This window comes from Centroberyx affinis, unplaced genomic scaffold, assembly GCF_046629955.1.
Source record: "Centroberyx affinis isolate AG114_WGS23_722 - 3 ecotype Tasmania unplaced genomic scaffold, CSIRO-AGI_Caff_v1 ptg001882l_1, whole genome shotgun sequence".
In the NCBI taxonomy this organism is placed as follows: domain Eukaryota; kingdom Metazoa; phylum Chordata; class Actinopteri; order Beryciformes; family Berycidae; genus Centroberyx; species Centroberyx affinis.
The window spans coordinates 67,857-92,575 of record NW_027280254.1 but is presented as its reverse complement, the minus strand read 5'-3'; the positions used below and the strand labels follow the sequence as shown (position 1 = coordinate 92,575).

Genomic DNA, 24,719 nt, shown 5'->3' with positions numbered 1-24,719 from the left:
TAAGTTTTAGTATGCATGACTAATCTATCGATATCCTCTTGAATAAGGACTTAATGACCATGAGTATTCTTTGTAATAGTTTTCATCAGGTAATGTTGAAAGCCATGATTGATTATGTCCCTTTCTCAAGCTAGCTGTCCGTCTCATTCAATCCAAGAGCTTGAAAACAATCCCACTTTTGTCTCCTCTCTATCTCCCTCTGAGCTGATTGTTGAAACTCACTTTCCTCTCTGTGGCAGGTTCCTCAAAGCTCCCTCAGCTGTCCATGAATGACCTTTGAACTTTGGTCTAGTTCACAGGATGCTGTGTGTTTCCTAACAGCACTTGATGTGCCCATTCAGTCATCTGCTAAAATGTTCTCTAAAATAACCAGAAAGTACATCTCATTTTCTATCATGGTAATTTCCTACTCTTTACCTAAGATATCTGTCAATGTATCTTGACAATCATGTTAAAGAAATAAGCACCAATAAGCACCAAAACATATTCCAAGGGATAGAGACTTTTATTTAGAAGATTTGTGACTTTAAGGTGGTCTGGAACATTTTTAGCCTACAGTAATTCATTTGTTACACTACTACATGGAACTAAACTTTGTTGATTTTGCATGTAGAAGACTGTCCTCCAGAGAATGAAACTGTCCCTGAACAAATACACTGCATGCTGTTGGATAGTTAGAGGAGTTAGGCTCCACTTATCGGACTGCAACTGAGTGCAAGTGGGTTTCTGTCTGTCCCAAAAATGTAAAAAAAAATGTATGCTGGATTCATCATCTATATCTATTGATTCCAAACACGCATTGACATGAGAGATGGCTTGTTGGACTCAGGAGAGAGTCTCCTTATCGATTTGTGATGTCATTTAAGCCCCTCCCCTTGTCCTGATTGGCTGTTTTTGATCATCTGTATCTATTGAACACCAGGTCGCGCTGACGTTTAATTTTATAACGTTTAAAAACATTTTATGACGTTTAAAAAGTTTATATTTGTTGATCCTAAAATTGCATTAGCATAAGTGGCGGCTTGTTGGACTCATGACAGAAATATGTGTTGATTTAATGTGATTTAAGCCCCTGCCCTTTTCCTAATTGGCAGTTTTTTTTAATTGTTCATATCCATTGATATCAAAGTTGCACTGACAAGAGAAATTATGTTCTCTTAACTCCCTTTTTTCCCTCTGACAGTTAACAAGGAAACATTGAAATATATTTGCTAGTCTCTACCTCAAACCCAAGCCTAATATACAGATGTGACATCAAACCTTGTGCATGCCACCTATTGCACCCCAAAACAATTACCAAGAAATAGAAAAAAGGGACACATCAAAACAGCAATGCAGGGGAGGTGCAGTTGGTTTCACAGAGCCAAATAGGTTGCAGTTTATCACAAATTATGTGCTTGTTTATTAACAGAAGTGTCATGAATTTTCAACATGCAGATTAGAATAATGAATGTATCACAGAGAATAGCACAGTTCCATTGCGCTAAGGCCAAAAGAAAAAAATGCAAAGAACTGATGGAGCAATGGAAAGGGGAGAGGAGAGTGGCGCATAGTCAGGTCAAGTGGAACTTAAACTCCCCACTGCCAAAGAGCAGTGATTTCACAGTTTTATTATTTGGCACTGCAGCGATATCTAATCTTTCTGATGTCCAAAGCAGCAATCAGAGGATGTTTCCTATTATATAAGTATGTGTAAGTGTATGTCTCATTTGTACCCTAGGTTTATTTGCAGAGAGGATGTTACAGTTGCAAAATATTTTTTCTTGTCTGTTTAGATTAGATTAGATTTTGGTAGTGTATCATTTTTTATCATTTGTATCCAGCTGAATAAACCACCTAGCAAAACGAGTGCTTGTTGTTGGGAAATAGTTTTTCAGAGACAGATCTAAAATCTCTCCCTTCATGATAATTATATTATATCTGTGGTAGGAATCCTCATCTTAGCATTTTCTTTTGCATGGAAAGTCCTGGGTTTAATTGTTTTGAAGCTATGATAACAGGCATGTTCTCATTATTTTGGTAAATAGCATTCCTATCCTGTGTCCATTAAGTTGTTACAATAGAAATGTGGGAATAAGGACTTAGAGAATGCAGGAAATACAAATCATTCCTCTCTGAGACTCAAAGTCCAGCTTGAGAGGGAGATAAATCACTTCAGGTTCGGGTATCACTTTCAACCACTGAGTTTTGAGATCTAAGCCTTCTACATTCATTGCACGGTGTTGAGTGACATGCCATGCAGCTGAGGCCTGCTGATTCATTTATTGATCTTGACTTGCATTTTTTAATGTTTTTAACATGAGGGGAATGGAACAACTCCTGAACTTGCATGCACACGCACGCGCACAAACACACAGTTGTAGGTTTACTGATTTATTTAGTGCTTGTGTGCTTCAAACAGGTTGGTCTTTAGGGGGAGGAAGAGAGCTGGTCCTTGGAGGAATTGGAAAGGGGAGGTGTGCTGTAGAGGACAAGCAATGTCAATAACACTTAATGAGGTAAGCAGGAGTCAGGCCTCAGTGGCTGATGTTCGCCTGCACAGGACACAAGAGCATTCAAACAGCCGTCTGCTCTCTTCACTACCTGATGGGAAGCCGTTATCACCACCATTCATAAACTACCAGGAGACAGACACTTTCCATTTGCTTCCAATTGCTTCATACATTATCTTTTTCAAGGAATGTGAAAGAAAGAATGGATTGGAAATATATGACACTGTCCCAGAGGTGTGTGTTAGGCCTTATCCAAGGGAGTTTTCTATGTGTATGTCTATATAATAATGTGTGTGTTTGAGAGAGAGAGAGAGAGAGAAATACTTATTAGAAGACAAATATGTTTCAACAATTTACAAAGGATGACTCTGTGCTGAGGTAAGTGGTGTGTGTCATCTATTCCATCAGTCCATCAGTGGGATGGAGATTGATGATCCAGATATGTAGGTGAGAGGCCGAGAGACACACGAGGGAGTGAGGACTGGTGAATGTCGAGGAAGAGCCTCCAGGTGTTTGGGTATCGGGGGACCTGAAGGTGAAGGGAGTGGGTGTGCTGTAGTCTAAGCAAGTCACAAGATGCTTTATGATCTTGTGTTTCTTGTGTTTTTTAATAAACTATGGGTTGGGAACAAAAATGGGTCAGAGGTTTGTTTCTGTTGGGTTTCCACATGTTTTCATAATCTGGTGTCCCAGAACAAGAGACCACATTTTGTGTTTGTATTCTGGACTACAAAACTTTAGAAATACTGCTGAACGGCAACCTGGGTTAAGTTTCCCAAAAGCGCCTTAGTGCTAAAAGCATCTTTGCTTCATTACGAGCCAAGGGAATAAAGATGGTTGTAGCGTTAAGTTGCATTAGGGAAAATGCCCCGACTTGTTTTGATAATTCTGTATTTTGTCTATTGAGACCTTTTTCTTGGGGGAGTGTGTGACCTCAGGTTGGTCTGTGGGGATTTAGAGAAATAATTGTGTGTGTGTGTGTGTATCCATGTCTGTCTTTATTTCCGTGCATTTGTGTGTTCATTGCATGCATGTGGGTGGCCTGTATAATGTCTGACAGATGAACCTGGGCAGAAGTGGTGATCTTAAAGCCAAGATGTGCTAAGAGCAATGCTGTTCAGATTCAAAGTCAAACAGGATGGCTTCCATAAAAAACACCTAACTCTCTACTGTGGTATGGCTCACAGTTAACAGATGAACACATAACAGCAGAGGATAAGAAACAGCAGCCAAACATACAATGACCTGTTGAAGCGGTGTGGCAGCCTGTTTTTGAATTAATCTCCATTCCGACCACTGGTCTCCCCATCAAATGACAACTACTGGTCTGCATGTGTGTACTGATACCATCCATTCTTGTTATAAAGTGAAAGCCATTACATAAGTCCCTCACCCTGCATCTAACTTGCAGCAAGATTTTCCAAACAATTCCATGTTGGATCAGAGGGAAAGTAGGAGTCTATAGTGTAGCAGCCCCACAAAGATGGTTGCATCATATTTTCCATCATTTTTTCCTAATTTAATCATGTTTACTATTGTTTTAACATCCCACCTTTCCCTTGGCCTACTCCTATAGTATAAGCCTGAGTTGATTTCAGACAAATGGCCTGGATCAGCTTTGGTAAGACCCAACACAGTCTAGCTAATTTATTCCACAAAAATGCTATATTGTACTACAAAGCAAATGGCTTCAGATAAAATTAAACAATATCAACAATATCAACAATTTCTACAACAGTACATGAATGAGGGTATTTTTTAGATTGTCTTAGCTTTGCTCTTCAGAGAAACAGCTTATCTACGTGTGATAAGGTTATACTGTGCATTACAAACTCTACCAACACACAGACTTGGCTGTGTTAACTGCTCTGTTGGGATTGGACCTGAGGCAGCATCCATCTGCATGTTTTACTGGCATTTTCGTTTTGAAGTTTCATCCTGTAGTCATTTCTAGATCCAGAGAAAGTGATAATTACCGTGCTATAAATCTACTATATGGTACTGCTAAACTCTACTCTTCACCTCCCGCGCACTGTTTGTTATACAAACCACTGCGGTGTGTTTTTGGCCGCATGCACGCTAGGCCTATGTTCAGTAAAACTACTTATATTTCATTCTGTCTTCATAGCCCAATCCCTCAAGTCTCTCAAATGATGATAAATTCTATAGCTAAATCTTTTCTTGAGGGTTTGGTCCAAGAGTCATCTTACTAACAAGTCAGCTATTCTCTCTCTTAAGTAAAACCATTCATTTGACCCCAGCATTATGTTCAGAATTTGTTGATTGTCAGCTTAGGCCAGAGATGCAGACCATGACTGATGATTCTCAATTAAAGGCCAAGCCACAAAGTCGAAAATAGCGAAATTCTGAAAATTGATCACAAAAATGTGTGGATTTTTGTCTCTATGTGAGGTTTGGTTTGGGTATAAGGTTTCCTTTGAGGTTACAGTTAAAATAAGGGTAATGTTTATGAATATCTTTTGCAAAAAATAATGAGTTCTGGTGTTGCAGTTTGGCCAGAAAGAGACAACCTTGATGCCTTGCTGGGCATCATTTACACTTCAGTCTGAGGACAATGTATGACCTCCTGCCTTGTAAACACCATCCAAAACCTTCTAGCAGGCCTTGGCTAACTGAATGGACCTGGCTCCAACTGTGGTGTCTTTCTCTGCTTGGCTCCTTGATGATGATGGCAAATGACCCTGAGCTGATATGGAGAGCTCATTAGGGCTCCCAGGAGTTGAGGGATCAAAGTGGGTATGTGTAAGAGGGCAGGGCCTTGAGGTCAACAGCCCATGTCACCTCTCTATGAGTTAATGAAAAGTGCAGAGCAGGGTTGTGTGCATGTGTGTGTGTGTGTGTGTGTGTGTGTGTGTGTCTGTGTGAGTGAGTGAGTGAGAGAAAGGGGTAGGTAAAGGGTTCCTTCGACCCCCCCCCCTTGTCAAGAGGAATGTGCTGAATGCTGGACTATATGAGCACAGGCTTATATAGGTCAGGGCAACGCTGGCCAAGAGGTCTTTGCTGGGAAATTGATTGAAATCTTCAAAAAAATTGTGTATATGCAATTCTACCAAGATTATGAATTACTCTAGCCTGGTATCCAGCACCTATGAATCGCAGTTTTCAGCACTCTTCGAATTTGCATGGCGATTCACCATGCAAATTCGAAGAGTGCTGAAAACTGCGATTCATAGGGGCTGGATACCAGGCTAGAATTACTCCTTATGTTGCAATTTAAGAACCTACAGCAGTTAAGAAATTTACAAAGACTCTAGAACCAGGTGAACAGCTAAACCTTAGATTAAAATAATCTGCACCCTCTAGTGTCCTCTATAGAAAATCCTAAACAGTATGTCTCTCCAGATGACCCAGATAACCCTGTTTGCCCCTAGAAATCAAGTGTGGGTGTGGCCTGATATGAAAATATGGCGACCCATCCTTGGTTTCTGAGGTCCTGCAGAATTCTACAGATTGTCCTTGAGGCCCGATTACGTGGTCAATATTTTAGGTGATGTAGGTGGGTCGTTTCGCCACATTATGACCTTTTTTCATGTTGATGGTGTCACTTTCCCTGTGTCTAATCTCTATTAAGGCATTACTGCTCCTATCCATTGCCAAAGTTGCCAATGCATCATTACCCTGATCTGCTGTGCTCATGGTTACTGATACTTAATATAGGATTAAAGTTCACCAAACAAACCACTAATTACTGCAGAGCAGGCACATTTGTGTCTTTGTGCATTCAAATCTTCCTCTGTGAAAACACTGGGAGGATCTCTTGGAAATATGGCTCGGTTATAAAAAATTCAGCACCACTGATCCAAACTCACATCCTGTGCATTTCCCATCAATTATGTGCTACACTAATCCTACACTGTGACGTCATGAGCTGAGCTGAACAGACCAGCATGTTGATGATGCATCTCACATGGTCAGATAGGTACAATCTTCCCCTTAAGGATTGTCTCTCTCTGTCTCTATCTGTCTCTGACTGTCTGTCTCTCTCTCTCTCTCTCTCTCTCTCTCCCACTCTCTGTCTCCATCCTCCATCTGTCTGTCTGTGTAACTCAGTGCCATTATCAGGCATTGGCTCTGTCCTTACTTTATCACATACTCTTTATCACTGTATTTTTACGTACATGCATGTGCGTGTATGTACAGCAGAGGAGACATTGCCATACATTTTATCTGAGCAGCAGGGGCCGACTCTATTTCATACCCTTTTGTCTGTTTGGCCTATTTGTCTTTGCTCCATGGGTATCTTCCCTACTCTTGGCCAGAAAAATAGATAAAACACAGAGAGAGCTGCAAACCCACTGAATGGTCCAACAGGAGAATATTGGCACTGTCCTGAGCCTACTCATGTAGCATGTTACAACCTAAACCAGAAATGGTTTTCATGTTTCCACCAGAAGGGCTTTGGAGCATGGCTGTGATGGCTTATGCTTTTTGGCATGGCATTTAGCTGTATGTGCTTTAGATTAACCTTTGCATAAATTCTGGAACACTGGGGGATTTAAGGAGTGGGACTTGATACTGCTACTATTGTGCTCACAAGGCTGAAACAAATGCTAAAAACCATAATTACTGGCTTGGTAATGATCAGGTGTACTTCCTTGGTCATCAGAGAAGAGAGAAGAAGAGCCATAGGCAGTTGTGGTTGGACTGCGCTCTGTAACTATCTGTAGTCTAATACACCGTGATTCTATAGGGAGACCTTGATTTGTCATGTGCTATCAATCTACACAAACAAGCTGCCAAAGAGCTTATTAGAGCATGCTCCCCTCCTGCGCTCTCTCGCTCTCTCTCTCTCTCTCCCCCCCCCTTCTCTCTACTTCTGTTTTCGTCTCTGTTTCCCTCTCTCTGGAACAACATTGGCTTCTGTCTTAGAGAAGGAGAAGGGTTGTGCAAATAGTTTTTGCAAGTTCTGTTTCTGAAATTTCCTGTAATTCAAAGGTAAACAAACTATTGGTCCATGTACAGCTAAGGGGTCACATTAAATCTTTTAACAGACGGGGACAAAATACTAAATAACTTTCCCTTTCCCTTCTATTGCCTTACTCTTCCTCTTTGACAAAGAGCGTCCACCCAGAAGCAGAATGCATTTCCCTTGGCTATGGGGATGCTGACAAGCTCAAGGTTAATCCAGCTTCAGGGATTCTAATTTATTCAAGAAAAAAACACAAATGTAGAACGCTGTGTCATCTCTGAAACTGTTTGGCCACATTGCTACCACTTGGACTGGAACTAACAGCAGTACAAGTCAGCGTACCATACAAACATCTTTGGACATACATAGGAATACTGTATCTCTAGTAAAATTCAGCAGTTACCTCATTCACAAGAGAAAGGGATTTGCAGACAGGTTACTTTATTTTTAACATACATGCCACTCGGTGAGCACTTCAATCAAAAGTGCCTACAGTAACATTGATGCATACATTTTCAGCAAGTGTGGCCCTAGTGGGAATCAAACCCATAACCCTTGTCAGTGCCATGCTCCACCCATTGAACCAAACAGATCCACTGGTTTTACCCAACTGTTGTCATCTAAAGGCATTAGGCATTCAAGATCAGCCAACAGTATTGTATGCTTGTGGTACACTTTGTCATCAGAATACAGTCTCAACATTAATGATTTGAATAGTCGACCAAAACATTTTTTTCTACCTAAAATGTAAAGAAGCAAGAATACCAGTGTGCTCGAGTAATTCTCTTAAATCAGAATACAGTCTAACATTTCATTTTTACGTATGTTGAACACAAGAAACGAAAATCCTGTTCAGCCCCAAAATAAATCCCATTGTTTTTCTTCTTTGCTTGAATATGACTTCTGCAAATATGAAACCAGAAAGCAACAGTGGTTGCCCAAATCTCTTTTGACAATTTGTGAAAACCAACAAAGACATTAAGCAAACAGTTTAGTCTTTGTCTGTTATAAAGTTTTACCCACTGATCAAGCTAAATAACACTTGGAGCTATATTGCAGTCTCTTGTGTCACAGCCTGATCATATTAGCGGTGTATTGTTGCTGCTCCATGTATAGAATAGTAAAACATCCTTTTTAAAGACATTCTTTGGTAGTGATGCACAACCTCATTCTTAAAGAGAGTTGATAGGAATCATTATACATTACTAGAACAAGGGGCCTGCGGGGCTATTACTGCAGTACAAGGGGTAAACAAGGAACCAAGCTGGAAACCATTTCACACTAGGAGAGAAGAAGGAAAATGGGAGGAAGAGCATGAAAACGGTTCTCATGCTCTACAGAGTGGGTCAACATCGAAGGCCTAATTGGAAATAGCTGTTTAGATTCAGATGCAAACTAACGACTGTGTTTAAGTACTGGCATCTGTTTTATGAAGTGATGGGGTAGCAAAGATTTGGACTGTTTTGGTCTGGATATAAGGTATTCTAAGTCATTCTAAGTTATTAAGTCATTCTCAACAGAGTCTCCTGTTGCTTACAGTTGTCTTCACCACTGGCCCCTATAGATGGGCAACAGACTCAGTAACGACAGTTTGGTTTTTATCTCTATCAGTTCACTGACATCAAAGCACCTCTGTCACAGAGAAAGCCTTGTGAGACAGCTGGGTCATGATCTGCAAAGTGAGGAAGGGAAAATAAACTCAGTAAAAGTTTTTAAAAGAGACTTCCTTTCTGCCTGAGAGAGAAAGACCTTACCAACGCGGGGGGGAAATTGATTTGGTTGCAGTGTTTTGCTGACCGTGCGTTATTTTAGTAAAACTGCCCTTTCTGTCGTTTGCTTTCAGATGTTAATGAATGTGAGGTGAATGAAGGGGGCTGCGAGGGCTACTGTTGCAACACCATCGGCAGCTACTACTGCAAGTGTCCTGAGGGCAGCAGACTGGGGCCAGACAGCAAGGCATGTCGAGGTAAGACGGACAACTGGATGTAGCCGGACTGCACAAATACAGAGAGGTTGTTTTTAAATGGATTGTAAATAAACTGGCATCCCTGCAGGCTTTCTTCTGCTCAGCTGGAGCTTCCTGCACCAAGTTATGAAGGGAAGAAGACTAAGAATTTCCTTTATCTTTGAACATGTTCAAGTAATTTAACTCAGTGTTTAAAATGCCCTTCACGTTTCCAAACAAACGCACACGATACTTACATAAACATGCATTAAATGGACACATGGCTTCACATACAGCACAAGAATGTATGTGTATGTGTGATGACTTTCTGTTTCAGTGTTCAGTGGAAGCCAATATTACCTCAAGCCCAAGTTGACTCCCTCAGTGCTGTGAATCCACACTAAAAAGGGCTGAAAACATGACCATGCATTAAAAGAGTAGCACAAGCAGCTGTCTCCAATTTTGCACTCAGTTTAATAATACCTATTATGCAAATGAGGTCAACATAATTTCAGCATTCTTTGAGGCTGGGACTGTGCTTGAACCTTGGCATCAGGTGGAAGAATAATAGACAAATTGCATTTTTTGTAGGTGAATTAAAAGTAGTTTTAATAGTTTTCCCAATGTAACAGTAGACCAAAAGCGGTCTCCATTTCCCCTCTTCCTACATTTGATTTGAAGTTTTAAACATATGCCATATTAAGTCAGGCCTAAAGCCAATAATTTTCCTGTAGGCTTGGTTCACTCTAGTGAAAATGGAGCAAAATTGATACTGAAATATTCACGTTAGCCCATTTCTCATTCAATTTATCATGAAACCTTAAGAGCTTTTGCCTTTTTACATTGATAAAACAGAAACATTACATTTATTTTGTTTCTTTTTAAAAATTTTGATCATTGTCAAAAGTATGAAGTCCTGAGAAAAAATCAAAATCACACCTCTCTGACCCCTTATGTGCCTTCCATCTGTGGCCTGGACATCATCCTCGTCACCTTAAACATCCTCCTCCCTGCCCCCATTTTCCATCTCTTTAGTCAGAAATATTCATCTGTGCAATGCAGTTTGTACAGCATGCAGCACACAATAATAGGATAAATCGGCGCAGGCTGCAAAGTTAAGACATGCTTTGTCTTTGCGTTACATACTGTGCACCAAATAACACTTTCTGGCTTAGTAAATGGAAGGAAGGGACAAAGGAAAAAGACATTTGATTAATCTCCCTCTGCATTTTGGCACTCTACTGAAACATCAAAATACATATTGACAAAGAGAAAAGAGTAATACATCAGCGCTCTAGTTCCCTTGATATTTTAGATGTGCAAAATGCTTGTGTGCCTGGTTAGTAAGTCTTCCAAGAGTCTTCCATTTTACCGAACACAAAAAATGTTTAGTTGTTCTTCCTCTGAATTCTCACTCTGCAGCCTTGGTCGACTCTCTGAATGTTAACTTTCTAGCCTTGGTTGTAAAGGAGCTGAGTCGACCACACAGGTTTATAATAGACAGCAGCCTTTCTCAACGACTGGGGCTGCAGGCCGGCTCTGTCTTGTCTGGACTGACAGAAACATGCCGAGCTAGCTGCGGCTGCTGAGGCCCATTTGTTCTGCAGAGCTACAGGTGTGAACAGGTGCCCCTGACCTTTAACCCTTGACACAGGAGATTGTCACTCTGCCATAATTTAGTGTCTGAGAGCTGAAACCTGGAGAAGACAAACGGAAGCAACTTCAGCAACTGTGAAGTTTTTTTTTTTTTTTTTTTACAGGTTTCTGTGTGAATTCTATGTGTGGTCTTCTTTATGGGGAAAGACAGCAAGATTGGCTTTGAACTCAAGAAAGAAAGAAAAAAAACTGTGGATTTCCTTTTTTAGAAACAGAGTTTTGTGAGAGTTTTTGGTCTGTCTGGGAGCTAGTATCCCATCCTGGAAAGTGGGGGACAGTGAGGCCTTTTCCTTTGACAGCTTGGGGTCCATTGAGTTGCCTCTCTGCATTGCTTTTGTTGACTGTGATTTAAAAACCAAGGTGTGTCTGTCATGATAGCTAAACTCAACACTCCCTGACCAAGGCTCACTTGAGCTGAAATACATCAGTCAGTTTGAACTTTTTAGATTGACAATTTAGAATAAAGGTTTTTAACTTTTTCTTTAGACCCTCTTTGGTTTTTAGTACATTCAATTATTGTGTTTCTCATTCTGAAGACCAACTGTTGATTGCTTTCTGCCATGATACCAAGTAGCGCTCCCAAATGTTTGGTCTGTAGTATCTACCACTGTGTCCGGCTCTAGATGCTAGCTCAGCAGCTCAGCTTAGAGCCAGATGGTGTCACACGACAGCATTCAGACCACATGGCCCCTGCAACCCCCCACCCCACCCCCCACCCCTGAGTGCCACACACACAACCTCGCCTACTGGTGAAAAGCAGCCATTGTGTGTCCCATTGAAATCCTCTCACAAGACGACACCAATAAGTATATTAACCTTGACAAACCTCTCCTGCGTCTATTATCTTGCATGTTCAGCATCCTCCACAATAGTTGCCAGTGTGTCAGAATGACAGGAGCGTTTCTTCATGAATATGTGATCCTTCACAGGGGGTTGTGTACTGATTCCAGGCAGATGTCTAAATGAATTGGGCAAATGGATATTAATTCCTTTAACCTGATCACAGTAATCTATGGAAACGGACTATGAAAAGGGTTCTTTTGCTGGCGAAAGGCCTCCACTTTGACCCCCCTCTTAGTGCCTATTATTGGAGGCATGCTAATTAAAATAGTAGTGAGATCATTTTGGAGAGGGCTGTTCCCACGGGTCTGTCAGCAGACACTGTGGAGAGGTGATGGTGCAGAGAGAGGCTGCAAGTGTGGAGGCTTGTTTGCAGTGTACACACACACACACACACACACACACAAACACACACACACACACACACACACACACACACACCTTGGGCAGGCCTGGGCAAAATGCATATTTTTAAAATGATAAATGATAAATTTGCAGTACTTGGGAAGTGCTTTGATCTGTGAGGGACAACTGTGGAAGCATTGCATGCTTGAATAAACAGAACCAAATGTTCCTAGAAAAAATGAAACTACTATTTTGCCCTCCCTGCACACTCCTCCTCTGTCATCACTAGTGCAAACAGCAAAACCCCTGTGAGTTAGAGAGGATAGCTGGGAGGAGGTTAAGAGGAAATGTGATTTGTTGTCCAGATGTGTAGTAAAGCCTGATTGTCCTTGGATGGGGTGTTCAGGTATGTTGTCTTCTTGTGTTGCCTCTGTCTCTCTGGAACATGGACTCCTGTACAGAAAGAAACTGACTGCACATTATGTTGATTGAATATGTTTAGAGAATTACAATCATTCAAGTGCATACTACACTACATACAGGGTGATAAGCCATTCATTTTTGTTTTTACCTGAGACAGACATACACTACCTGTCAAAAGACTGGACACACATTTTTCTTTATTTTTACTATTTTCCACATTTTAGAATAATAGTAAAGACATCAAAACTATGAAATAACACAAATGGAATTATGCAGTGACCAGAAAAGTGTTAAACAAATCAAAACAATCTTATATTTTGGATTCTTTAAAGTAGCCGCCCTTTGCCTTGATGGAAAGACAAAGGCTTTGGAAAGAAATTCATACATAAGCATCAACTTCACTATTTCTGTTTGTCTAAAAAAAACAAATCTCAAGCATTTAAGCATAAACCTTTAGATCAAAATGGCTTTAAGATAATGAAAAAAAATAGTAAATTAAATCAGGTGTGTCTAAACCTTTGACTGGTAGCGTATGCATTTTCTTAGAGGGGTCAGAGCACAGGGTTAAATCTGGAGTTGTGCCCCTGGAGCAGGTAGGCTGCTATAGGATGGGCTCTCTAACTACCAAGCCACCCCATCACCATGAATATGAATGTAAGTATTTAATCAGTATTAAAATGGGCCATAGTGAGAGTAGGCCTTATAAATCACAGCTGAATTATACACTTAAACTGGATGCACACCACATGATTTCTGCAAACAGTTAAACACACAGCATGTCTTCTCAGCCAGACTTACATTTTTGTCAAATTTAAAAAAAGAATTATCAAAAACAGTCATAAATGTTAAAGTGGTCTTTGGCTCTTTTACATCCAGTGGTAATACTGAAAACTCGGGTTTTCATTGTCCTCAAATTGGCAGTTCGCTGCAGATGGAATGTTTAATTGGGCCATCTCAGAGCTGGATGTGAGACTCTATAAAGGATGCAATAAATGTCTTGTTTCGAAAATACCACTCAATTTCAGCTTTCATTCACTTTCTCATTAAAGCATTATTTTCCCACACTGACCAAACTACTGTCTGTGTCATTGCCCAGCAAGACTCCATACAGATGATTTAACACAAAAGAGAGCTTTAGCAGAGAGGCCGTTTTTATGGGCTTTCTAATTGTGACATGGTCATGACTAGCATGCTTGTAAATTAGCCCTTTCACACAGTTAGCAGCAGACAGGCATTCCTAATGAGTCTTTGACATTTTAATGTCTGCTAAAGTGGTTGTTATTATTGTGCACTGTTGTCTTTATGGAAATGGGAGTATTCTCTATTACAGTAAAGACAATTATTCTGTACTGTAAATGTAGGTTTTTTTTTCTTAGTGTGTATTTGTCTGTGTATGTTTGTGTGTGTGTGTGTGTGTGTGTATGCGTGTGTGTGTGTGTGTGTGCGTTCGCAGATGTAAATGAGTGTGAGGAGCTCAACGGAGGATGCCAGCAAACATGTGTCAACACACCGGGCTCTTATCATTGTGAATGCAGCGAAGGCTTCCGCATACACACTGATGGACGGACCTGTATTGGTAAGCACTGAACAGAAATATTTCTACTGTACACTTGTGCTAACCATTGTAGAAGCCCCCCCTACCCCTCCCCACACACTGCATCTTTCCCACATTTGTACTGCAGGGTTTTTGCAAACATTTGCAGTATAGTACAGCTACAGTATAGCAAGCATTTAAAAAGTGGAACTTTAGAGCATTTAAAAAGTTTGGTCCCTAAACATATCCAGGAGTGCAATCAAAGATATAATATGCACCCAGAGTATACAAACCTCTTGTTCAGGGCATAATACGGTACTTTAGGACAAACAGAGCACCCAATTTTATTAATTTTTTTAAAAAATTTTCTTTAACTGACAGCTGACAGTGTCTCCATGCTATAGCCAAACTGATATAATGCATTGTAGAAAAAAAAACATCTACCAGTTTATCCCAATTCTTGAAAAGTCAACTTAGTCGTACTAGCTTCCTACAAGATATTGACATTATATGCGTGTGGGATACCCACTTCCTTACCTATTTCCTCAACTACCACCACTGGCACTATGCATTCTAAATGTTCTGACTTACCATACTGCGTGAAAATGCCTTGTGGCTTGCTCACATGGAGCGAACATCTGGTGCCTGTTGGTCCCCGAGAGACTTGACTGTGATTCACACCTTGACAAAAGGAGAGAGTGTCTCTGGTATGTTTCCACGGCAGCCATGTCCAATGTGAGCAGACACTTGGGAGTACCAGACACCATTCCACTGCTGGCCTTCAGTCCACTCTGTTGTGGCTTTCCCACAGATTTGTAGTTTCTTTTACAGATAATATATCAAAAAATATAGGATTTCCCTATCTCTATATTTCAGGGACTGTAATTATAGAGAGTCTTTGAAAGTCAGCAATGAAAGTCATTTGCTGACTTTCATTCATTAATCCCCATGTCCAGTGAGGAATACTGTCATGTTTTAACAAGGGGGATGATAGGTGGGTAAAGTATTGCTTTTTCTTTTTTTTTTTTTTGGAACTTATTTTATTTAATATCAGAATAATACATTGATCACATACAATCACATACAATCTTGAACGTTCCTTGACAGCCAAGCTCATCCAACATTTTCAGTTACCAATCAAGAGGGAAAAGACATTATTTCAAGACAATATCGCAAAAAAATAAAATAAAATAAAATAAAAATAAATAAATAAAAAAGAGAAATAGGTATATACTGTATATACTGTATATATATATATATTTTTTTTTTTTTAAAGTATTCTTCTATTCAGCCATATACAGAATTACAGGTGTCCATCTCCGCACAAAAATAACCTTTTTCATTTGCAATTGTGCAGTCATTTCTTCCATTATTTACACCTGTCTCAGTCTCTTAGTCCGTGGTTCCACTGTAGGGGGTTGATTTTGCAACCAGGAAATAGTTATCATTTTCCTTGCAATTAACAATAATACCCTTAAGATATACAAACAAGCAAATAGTAAACATGTTGTCCCCCACTAGTGATGTAGTTCCACCCTTGGGTCAGTCAGTGATTTCTGAGTGTACTTGAAATATGAGTGAAATTGTATAAGCATTTTCGTATGGGACAATGAAAGGACAGATTGACCATATATTTCTGTTGCCTACTCTCCTCAGAATTAGGCTTACAAGTTATATCTTGAAATGTAGTAACTGTAATTCACGCGTAATACAGGACAAAATATAAGAACTATCATCGAAATCTCGGACGGATCACCGGGAACAAATCGGCGCCTTGCCATCAGCCCTGGCCGCCACCGTGCTCCCGGAAAACGTCGGCAACAACTTAAGCCCTCGGCTCGCCGAAACCTCCATGCTTGTCTGTGTCTCTCTCTCCGCCGACAGAACAGAGGGCTGTCAGATGGACAGAGCTCGAGCATATGCATGGAAATAAACGGCGATATGATATAATTGTATAGATTTTACTTTTACTTTTCAAGCTTCAGTTTATCACATGCATGATATTGGTCAGCCTGCTTACTGTGTGGGAGAAACGAGCTACCTCCCGATCTCAATGGAGAAACAAGATGGCGGAGAAACGAAAAATTTCTGGCTCTGTGATCCTGTGATTGAGTCCACATGGTTCTCAGGTTCTCATGTCTTTTCAATGTGTGTGTATTGCGTCCAGCCGCCCCCTAGTGGCACAAAGTCAACGTTAAGGTGTGTCTAACAAACGAACGAACTAATGGACAGAGACCGATCCATAGTCCCCCCTTTGGTGGGGGACAATTATCCCCATAGAGTATACCTCTCAGTATACATCCCAGAATATAATACAGTGGATTCAAAGGTAAATCGACATCTAAAATGACTGTTATCTCACTTTTAATATTCTCCCAAAATTTCTGCAGTCTTGGACAATCCCAGAAAATATGTGTATGATCCCCAATCATTCCACAGCCTCTCCTGCGTAATGGTGAGGGCCCTCCAACAAACCCGGACACCACCTGAGGGGTCCTAAAGTACCTAACCTTAACTTTCCAGTCAAACTCCCTCCACACAGGACTATTTGTGATCTTATGGCTGCTTTTTCTTTTTTTACCACTGCAGATGGCAAGCGGAATGCATTATTTGGTTAAGACCAGCACTCCTCTTTTGAGACATTTGTTTGCTTATGGTCTCAATTCTCTCGCTAATATTCCCATTTGCCAGCTCTAGCTTTGTGGTAAGGGACAGGGATGGAGTCAAAGGGTTTTCTAATTGTATCTGCTGAAGTCATCAATGTTAAAAGCCAGCCGTTCCCTTAGTTTTACAGCCTGTCTGTGTCATCATGTCTGTGTTTAGAGCACCCAGAAGGCACAAGGCTGATTTTCTTATTTGGCACATCATTAAATCATAGGAGTAATGGGCTGGAAAGATCATTAGAAAGTAACCAGGGGTACCCATTGGAACGGCTTGAATATAATTTTCCGATTTCTAGCCTTTACCCAAATGTTTTCCATAATCACATGGCCACAGAGCTTGAGGTGTGAAAGCCATTTTAGATTGCCAAAAATTCAATTATATCTGTCTCCCTTTGTGAGTTTGGCATTTAAGTACCACATAATTGCTCACAATTTTACATCCATTATTTCTTCAAATGGATACCAGCCGATGGGTTTTTATGCTTATTCACCATGCTGTATATCTGTGTATGTTTGTTTGTCTGCTTTTCTGTTAAGTGGTGAATTCTTGCTCGGTGAAGAATGGTGGATGTGAGCATAAGTGTGTGGACATGGGGAACAATCACTACAAGTGTGAGTGTCGGAAGAACTACCAGCTGAAGCCAGATGGGAAGCACTGTAAATGTAAGTCATTTTCCGACGGATGTCCCCACCAAGCAAGCATCCGTTGACAATCCTTAGGTAAACATAATCCATGCATGTTACCTTCACAGACGACAGATCAGTAATTTTCTTCTGATGTTGCAAATTTGCCCAAGTTTTGGCAAGAATGAAGATTATTATGGCTACTGTTAGTGTGCAAGGAAGGAAGATGTAAGGAGCAGAGGAAGATTTTTCAGCCAGAACATGATACCCAGACCCACGACAATATAGGAAACGCATGCCATTTTTGAATGGGAAGGAAGGAGTTAGAAGTCCATGCAGGAGGCAGCTTTAGATGTTAGCATGGTCAGGATATGAGGATGGTAAACTGTCCTTGTGAACTAACCATCAGCAACATGGAGGTCATGAATCACCTGCTGGGCTGACCTGGCCTGCTGGTTTATTGTCTGCCTGTTTCATCTTTCTGTGTGTGTGTGTGTGTTTCTGAGTGAGTGTGTACAAGTACATTTGAGTTTGTGTCTATGATGTCTGCCTCTGTATGGCTTTCTATCTGTTTATCTGTGTGTGTGTGTGTGTGTGTGTGTGTGTGTGTGTGTGTGTTGTGAGTCAGTGAGGGAGCCCTGTGGGGAGAGGAATGGAGGCTGTGCCCAGCTGTGTCGATCAGACGATGGCCTGGTTGAGTGCAGCTGCAGACCTGGTTTTACACTGGCTGGGAATGGCAAGAACTGTGAGGGTGAGGACTCAGATAACACAAGCAGACTGGACATGTGTTGAGCGAGCACACACATACACACACACACACACACACACACACATTTATATATAGTGGATATTTCAGACCGACTGATAAATGCCTTACCCAGAAATGTGTTACAGTTTAAGAGAGTGACATTTATGATTTTCCCATAAGTTACAGGCATACTAAACCCCATAAGTAAGCAAATCTACCCCAGTACAGTCCCCATATTGATTTGAGAGGTTGGTGTCGGAAACTATTCTCATAATCCATCTCACCAGCATTTTATACGTTCCACCTATGGTGAAAAAGAGAAAGTGGAGCAAACTGAGCCCGGGGCGAAGCCATCTTGCCTGAGGAAATATTGGCTACATTATTATGAAAAATACTCCATATCATGGGTGCACTGAGTTTGGAATATTTGTGGAGCTGTGAGTATGGGAGCATACATTTTTAATGGCTTGTTTAACAGTGCAACAGTGAGTGGGACTGGTTTGTTATCCTCTAGTGTGAGACACCCAGCTGCACACAAAGGCCTCATTCATTAGAGGCTTGTCCCTTTCTCAGCCCATTACAGCGAAGACTACCTGACCCCCAAGAGCCTGACCCCCAGTCAGAGCCCTAAGAGCCTGACCTGGCCCAGTTTGGCCCTGACTTGGAACTCTGTGTGTGTGTGTGTGTGTGTGTGTGTGTGTGTGTGTGTGAGAGAGAGAGAGAGAGAGAGAGAGAGAGAGAGAGAGAGAGAGAGAGAGAGAGAGAGAGAGAGAGAGAGAGAGAGAGAGAGAGAGAGAGAGAGAGGCATTTTGGCCATGTGAGTAAACTGTGACTTGGCGTGAAGGTCAAGCAGGTTACTCAACTCCAGTCAAAGAGCTGAAGACAAGAAGACTTATTTCAAATCCGTAGAACACGGGACCTTGGCTGTGTGTAATTATGACCTACAGATTTATATCCTTTTGTCTTGCAACATCCCAAAACACATTAATCCTCAAATCCTTGATGTGATACCAACTTTTTTGTCATGATGGCTTTCTTATGCTGATGTAAATTTTGTGTGTTTCTGCACGTCTGTGTGTGTCGTTCCATGTCTCCTGCAGACATTGATGAGTGCAGTTCAGGCCGTGCTACGTGTTCCCATGGCTGTGTCAACATGCTGGGCTCCTTTAGCTGTGTGTGTAACCCAGGCTTTGAACTCGGCGCTGATGGCAAACAGTGCTACCGTAAGTACAGACATGAGCTCACAGTAATGTGTCTCCTACTGATCTAGTGTAATGCCAATACAAAAAGAATGGATAAAACAGAGCGTCCTTTCAGGTAAACATTCTTGAATGGTTATTTGCTGATACACTCATGATGGCTGCCATAGAACTTAGATACCATTTTGACAGAAATAAACACATTTTGTGGAACCTTCCTTCTAACCTTTACATCTCATGCAATGCTCATGCATAAAACATATTTTCCTTTGCATGAAAACATTAACACAATTTTAGGGCAGCTCCATATTGGATAACAATGAAGATTAACGTGGCAGAATCCATCAAAAATTGCCCTGTCTACGTTCACGGCAGCCATATTAGTTGTACCAAATAAGAATATTAAAAAAAAATGCAACAAGAAATGTTCTTTCTTCTCAATAATGTATATCTGTGTTCATGGATAAATATTTGTCCTCTCTTTTCTCCTCTGTGGCTAGTACTTTCCAGACTGAGATAGGGCAAAATTGGCCTCATTAGCCAGAATTGCCATGTAGCATCGTCCTTAAGTTTCATGCCTATCTATGTAGTTGCGGTTTTGGTCTTTTCTCCTCCAGGCATTGAGATGGAGATAGTTAACAGCTGTGAGAAGAACAACGGAGGTTGTTCTCACCACTGTGAGCACACTACCAACGGCCCGCTCTGCTCCTGTAACCAAGGTTACCGACTAGATCGGGACAGGAAGACCTGTGTAGGTAAGTACTGAAGCCTGATGTCCCATTGTTTCTATATCTTATTCTCCTTCTGGTTCTAGTTCTTTCTGCCTGTCAGTCTGTATTTATTTGTTTCATTGTCTCTTTCTCTCTCTCACTCCCTCTCTCTCTCTCTGTCTCTCTCTTTCTTTCTCTCTGTCCATCTGTTGAACCCAACTACATCTCTGTGCCATCCTCAGATAGTGATGAGTGTGAGAGGGGTGAGGCCTGCTGCAGTCACTTCTGCAGGAACTACCCAGGAGGCTATGAGTGCAGCTGCAGAGCCGGACACAGACTGAACCCAGACGGCTGTGGCTGCGATGGTCAGAGCGCTGGATTCTTAGCACATTACCTAGTGCAGCGCTGTCCACAGTTTTCTATGCTGCGGCACACTTATGTGAGACACTAATTTCCGAGGCACATTTACTTGCTGATTGCTCGGAAGTAAAACCATGTGTGCATCAGTATTATTAGTGACATCAAAACAGTTCTCATGTACGCTTCACCGCCATACAAACATACAACCTGCGACTAATGACAATGTCCACACTTAAAGTATCATTGAGTTATATAAAATCACAATATAAGCCCCAGTTGTTATTATCCAATCTTTTCCTCGTCATTCACCCAGCTGTGTGTTGTCTGTGTGTTGTCTTGGTAGACATTGATGAGTGTGTGACAGAGAGCTCAGGCTGTGAACACTACTGCGTCAACACTCTGGGAACTTATGAGTGTTTTTGTCGACTGGGCTTCCGCTTGGATCAGGACCAGCATGCCTGCATCCGTGAGTGCAATTTATCTTACAGGTGTCCATAGTCTGGATTTCTTATTAAAGTTTGTATTTAATCTTGTTGCAAACAGAATTGATTTGTCAGCTGAAATGTAGTTTCAAATGAACAAATATTGATTTTGATTTCATCAAATCAGTATCCTTGATTGTCTGTGAACTATCATCATCAGTTCTCAGGTTGATCAAGTGAATCATCAGTGTCAGTTGCCCAACTGAAAGTCGATTCACCCTAACCTTAGTGCCTACTGTGTGTCTGTAGCTCTGTATGACAGAGAACTGGAAGAAGAGGAGGAGGAAGAAGAAGAGGAGGAGGAGCTGGAGGTTCACAGACTGCCGGACCTGCTGTTCCGCCGGCCTCCTCAGCTCCTGCAGTACACAGCAGCCCTGCACTCCCCGTACGACAATGACGATGGCGATGATGATTATGACAATGATGAAGAAGGAGAGGTCCAGAGAGAGCTTCGAGGAGAACTCAGACTGATCAGCCACATAGGTACACAGGCACGAGTAATGACGCTAACATGCATGCTTTGTTAGAAATGAAATGATTATTTTAATGTCATTTTACAATTCAATATTCAGACTTTAAAATAGACCTTCAAGCCTATTTCTAACTCAAAATCAACTTGTGTTTAATTGTCAATTTGTCTGTAATTACTCTCTTTCTCAGTGTGCCTAGATGGCTCATTTGGGGATGACTGCAGTGTGAGCTGTAACGACTGTGTGAATGGAGTCTGTAGTGCAGACAGAGACCGCTGTGAATGCTCACCTGGATGGACTGGGATCATCTGTAATGAGAGTAAGACCACCAGTAGTTAAGCGGTATAGTCTTTGGTTACATTTGTCGATGCTTGAGATCTGATCATGAATATGTCATGTTATGAGGTCACTTTAATGCTCAAATTCGCCTAAAAATGGCCATCACGACTTTGCCCACATTGTTTGTGGGCAAAGTTGTCTTCCTCTTCATGTCTTTGGCCTGGTGATATGTGCATTGTGACTATGCAGAGTTCTGATCACAATGTAAGCCTTACCGCTCACAATACATAATTGCACTACTAGCAAAATCAATTTTTTGTCCAGACCTGTGAATGTGTCAGTGCATGGTAAGATGATAAAAAGCCCTACCTACTGCATGGATACAGCACTATAGCTGGCTGACCCTGAACCTCAATAAGAGGTATAAAAAGAGTATTTTCTCCATGGAGGATGAAAAAGGTATATCAGATCAGAAAGTAAATGTTAGGACTTCCTGGATGTTGAGTGGGTTTGTGAGCTGCGTAAGTACTTGGAAAGCAACCTACTTTTTGATGTATGGCCATGCTGTCATTACTTTGCATGAGAGCATATTTTCAGTTAGAGAAAGAGTAGTTGAAGAAAAGGAAGTTGAAAAGTGCACTCATAGCTCTAAAAATGTGGTTTTAGCCACTTTTTTATTACCATTGGAAGGTGGGGTCACAGTCTGCCCACCTCTCCAGCTACCACCACCTGTGGTTCTAGACCAAGTCTTTGCAAAAAACTGTTTTGAGTCAAAAATTAACGCTATAGCCAAAAACGGTGAAATACACAAACCCACTGCTAATGTTAACATCATCTTAAGGTATTTTTTTATGACACAAAACCTTGATGCTGCAGTCCTGTAGCTAGTCTGCTGTATTTCAAACAACTTCCCTTCACTATTCAACCTGTCCACAGAATGCTTCAACTTGAAAGTCTTAAAAGATCCATATACTTAAAATAGTTATCTCCCTCAGGATATCGTGTAACTATTTGAAAGTCATAGAATGTAAAAAATTGATGCTGAAAATTGATACAAATTTGAATGAAAGTTGACCCACAGACAATGTCCCTGACCAACACACATGCATGTATGACTTAAATTAATAATTTATTCATGTCCAGATCATATACAAAATGACAAATACATAATGCTAATGATACATGGCAATGATACATGCAATATAGACAAGCGCACACACACACACACGCACATGCGCACACACAGACACAGACACACACACACACACACACACACAAACACACACACTGTAACATATTACAGCTCATTCTCACAGGATTGCATCCTATTCTAGCTCTATACGTTTGAACTATCCATTGAAATGTGGTCTAGTTTTAGAGAGAGATGAGATAGCTCCCTGTGTGCATCTATCCCGGGCCATGCATCAAAACCTGTCTGCTCCTCCGTGTGGGAGGCTGGCTTGTTTATGGGCTCCAGAACACAGGAGCACCGGGGGAATCAATCTGTCTGCTGCTGGAGCGAGGCCAGGGCCCACAGCGAGAGCGCAGCCCGGGGCCAAGGATGTCCAGCGCTGGGTTAGAAAGCGAGGCACCATTGTTCCCATCCAGCTTCATGATTAATGGGTGTCTTTGGTCTGAACTCTAGACTGGGCTGTAATCATGAGAAGAGAGCCACACGGGATAAATCTGTTAGAAGCAATCTGTCACTTTTAGCAACATGCTCCTGAGGTGGAGTTAGTCAGATGCACTCCCTGAAGGTGATGCTACTGTACATGGGCAACATTTTGAGGTGAAGGAGATGAGCAATATTACTGCCTGCAGCAATGATAGGAATTGTTAGTGAATAACATAGTGGTCTATAAGGAGCAAAAGTATAATGGTGAAATGGTGTTGGTCATAATTTTTGTCCATCTATGGGGTTAGAGGGTTACAACCCTCTCTTTCCTGACCTGTGGACAGATAAGGGCCATTTTTATTAGCTTATTTTGTAAAGTTATAGCCTCAAAAACCACATATGGTACAAATTAAGAAATTCACTCCAAAAGGATATACACTGAATGTACAAAATATTATGGACATCTTCCTGTTATTGAGTTGCAGCCCCTTTTGCACAATCCACATCTCACTTGTCTCAAAGCTGCTGCTTCACTTTATCTACATCTCCTCCTTTGTGATTGGTAGAGACTTCATGAAAAGAGTAAGGGCCCCTAATATTTTGTACATTCAGTGTATATGCATTTTGAGAAAAAGGTTATCCGATGTTCATTGATTAATATGTTAAAAAAGACAGAGCATTATGTTTAATTTATCTATTTTGTAGTCAACCTTTGTAACCTTTGTTTCTTTATTTTGTAGATTTCAGTGTAGTCTATACTCAGTGTATTATCATCTATAGGTGATAGAAGATGCTGTACTCTTATAAAGTAAATTTATTATTTCCATGGAATGATCGTAAACTGGTTTATCTTCCCTTAGAGTAACATAAAAATACTATGAAGAAAGTGTGACATGGAATGTGTGCAGACATTTACTTGAAGCAGTGGAATTTTGCGCTTTAGCACGTCTTAAAGGGCCAGCTGGGTGCCTGGGCCATGTCATAACTGCTAACAAGGCCAGTGAGAATCAGAAAGTCAGGAGGGCACACACTGTGGGGAAAGACAGGATGAAAGGTGATGGTTTTCACTGACTCTTAGCTCCAGTGCATAACCCTTTACTTCACTGCATTTACCCTGTTGTCTCTTATATTCAACTCTGTGTAAACAATATCCTGATTGTGTTTTGTTCTGTGTGTGTATCTCTCTCTCTCTCTCTCTCTGTCTCTATTTCTCTCTCTCTCTCTCTCTCTCTCTCTCTCTCTCCAGCTTGTCCACAGGGAACCTATGGGCAGTCCTGTAACAGTCTGTGCCGCTGTCAGAATGGAGGTTTCTGTGACCCTGTGGCTGGGAGCTGTCTATGCCCACCTGGGGTGCAGGGCCTGCTCTGTGAGGATGGTGTGTACACTCTCATTCGCACACACATG

General features: G+C 41.2%; 1 protein-coding gene across 1 annotated transcript in view; it reads left to right on the top strand.

Moving 5' to 3' along the window:
* egfem1 (EGF-like and EMI domain containing 1) overlaps positions 1-24,719 on the top strand; it is a 70,228-nt gene that overhangs the window by 16,528 nt on the left and 28,981 nt on the right. Inside the window, 11 exon segments of the mRNA XM_071530104.1 lie at positions 9,266-9,388; positions 14,085-14,207; positions 17,366-17,491; positions 18,081-18,203; positions 19,301-19,423; positions 20,017-20,154; positions 20,352-20,474; positions 20,813-20,935; positions 21,201-21,434; positions 21,612-21,740; positions 24,562-24,690. Coding sequence (XP_071386205.1) covers positions 9,266-9,388; positions 14,085-14,207; positions 17,366-17,491; positions 18,081-18,203; positions 19,301-19,423; positions 20,017-20,154; positions 20,352-20,474; positions 20,813-20,935; positions 21,201-21,434; positions 21,612-21,740; positions 24,562-24,690 — 1,494 coding nt within the window.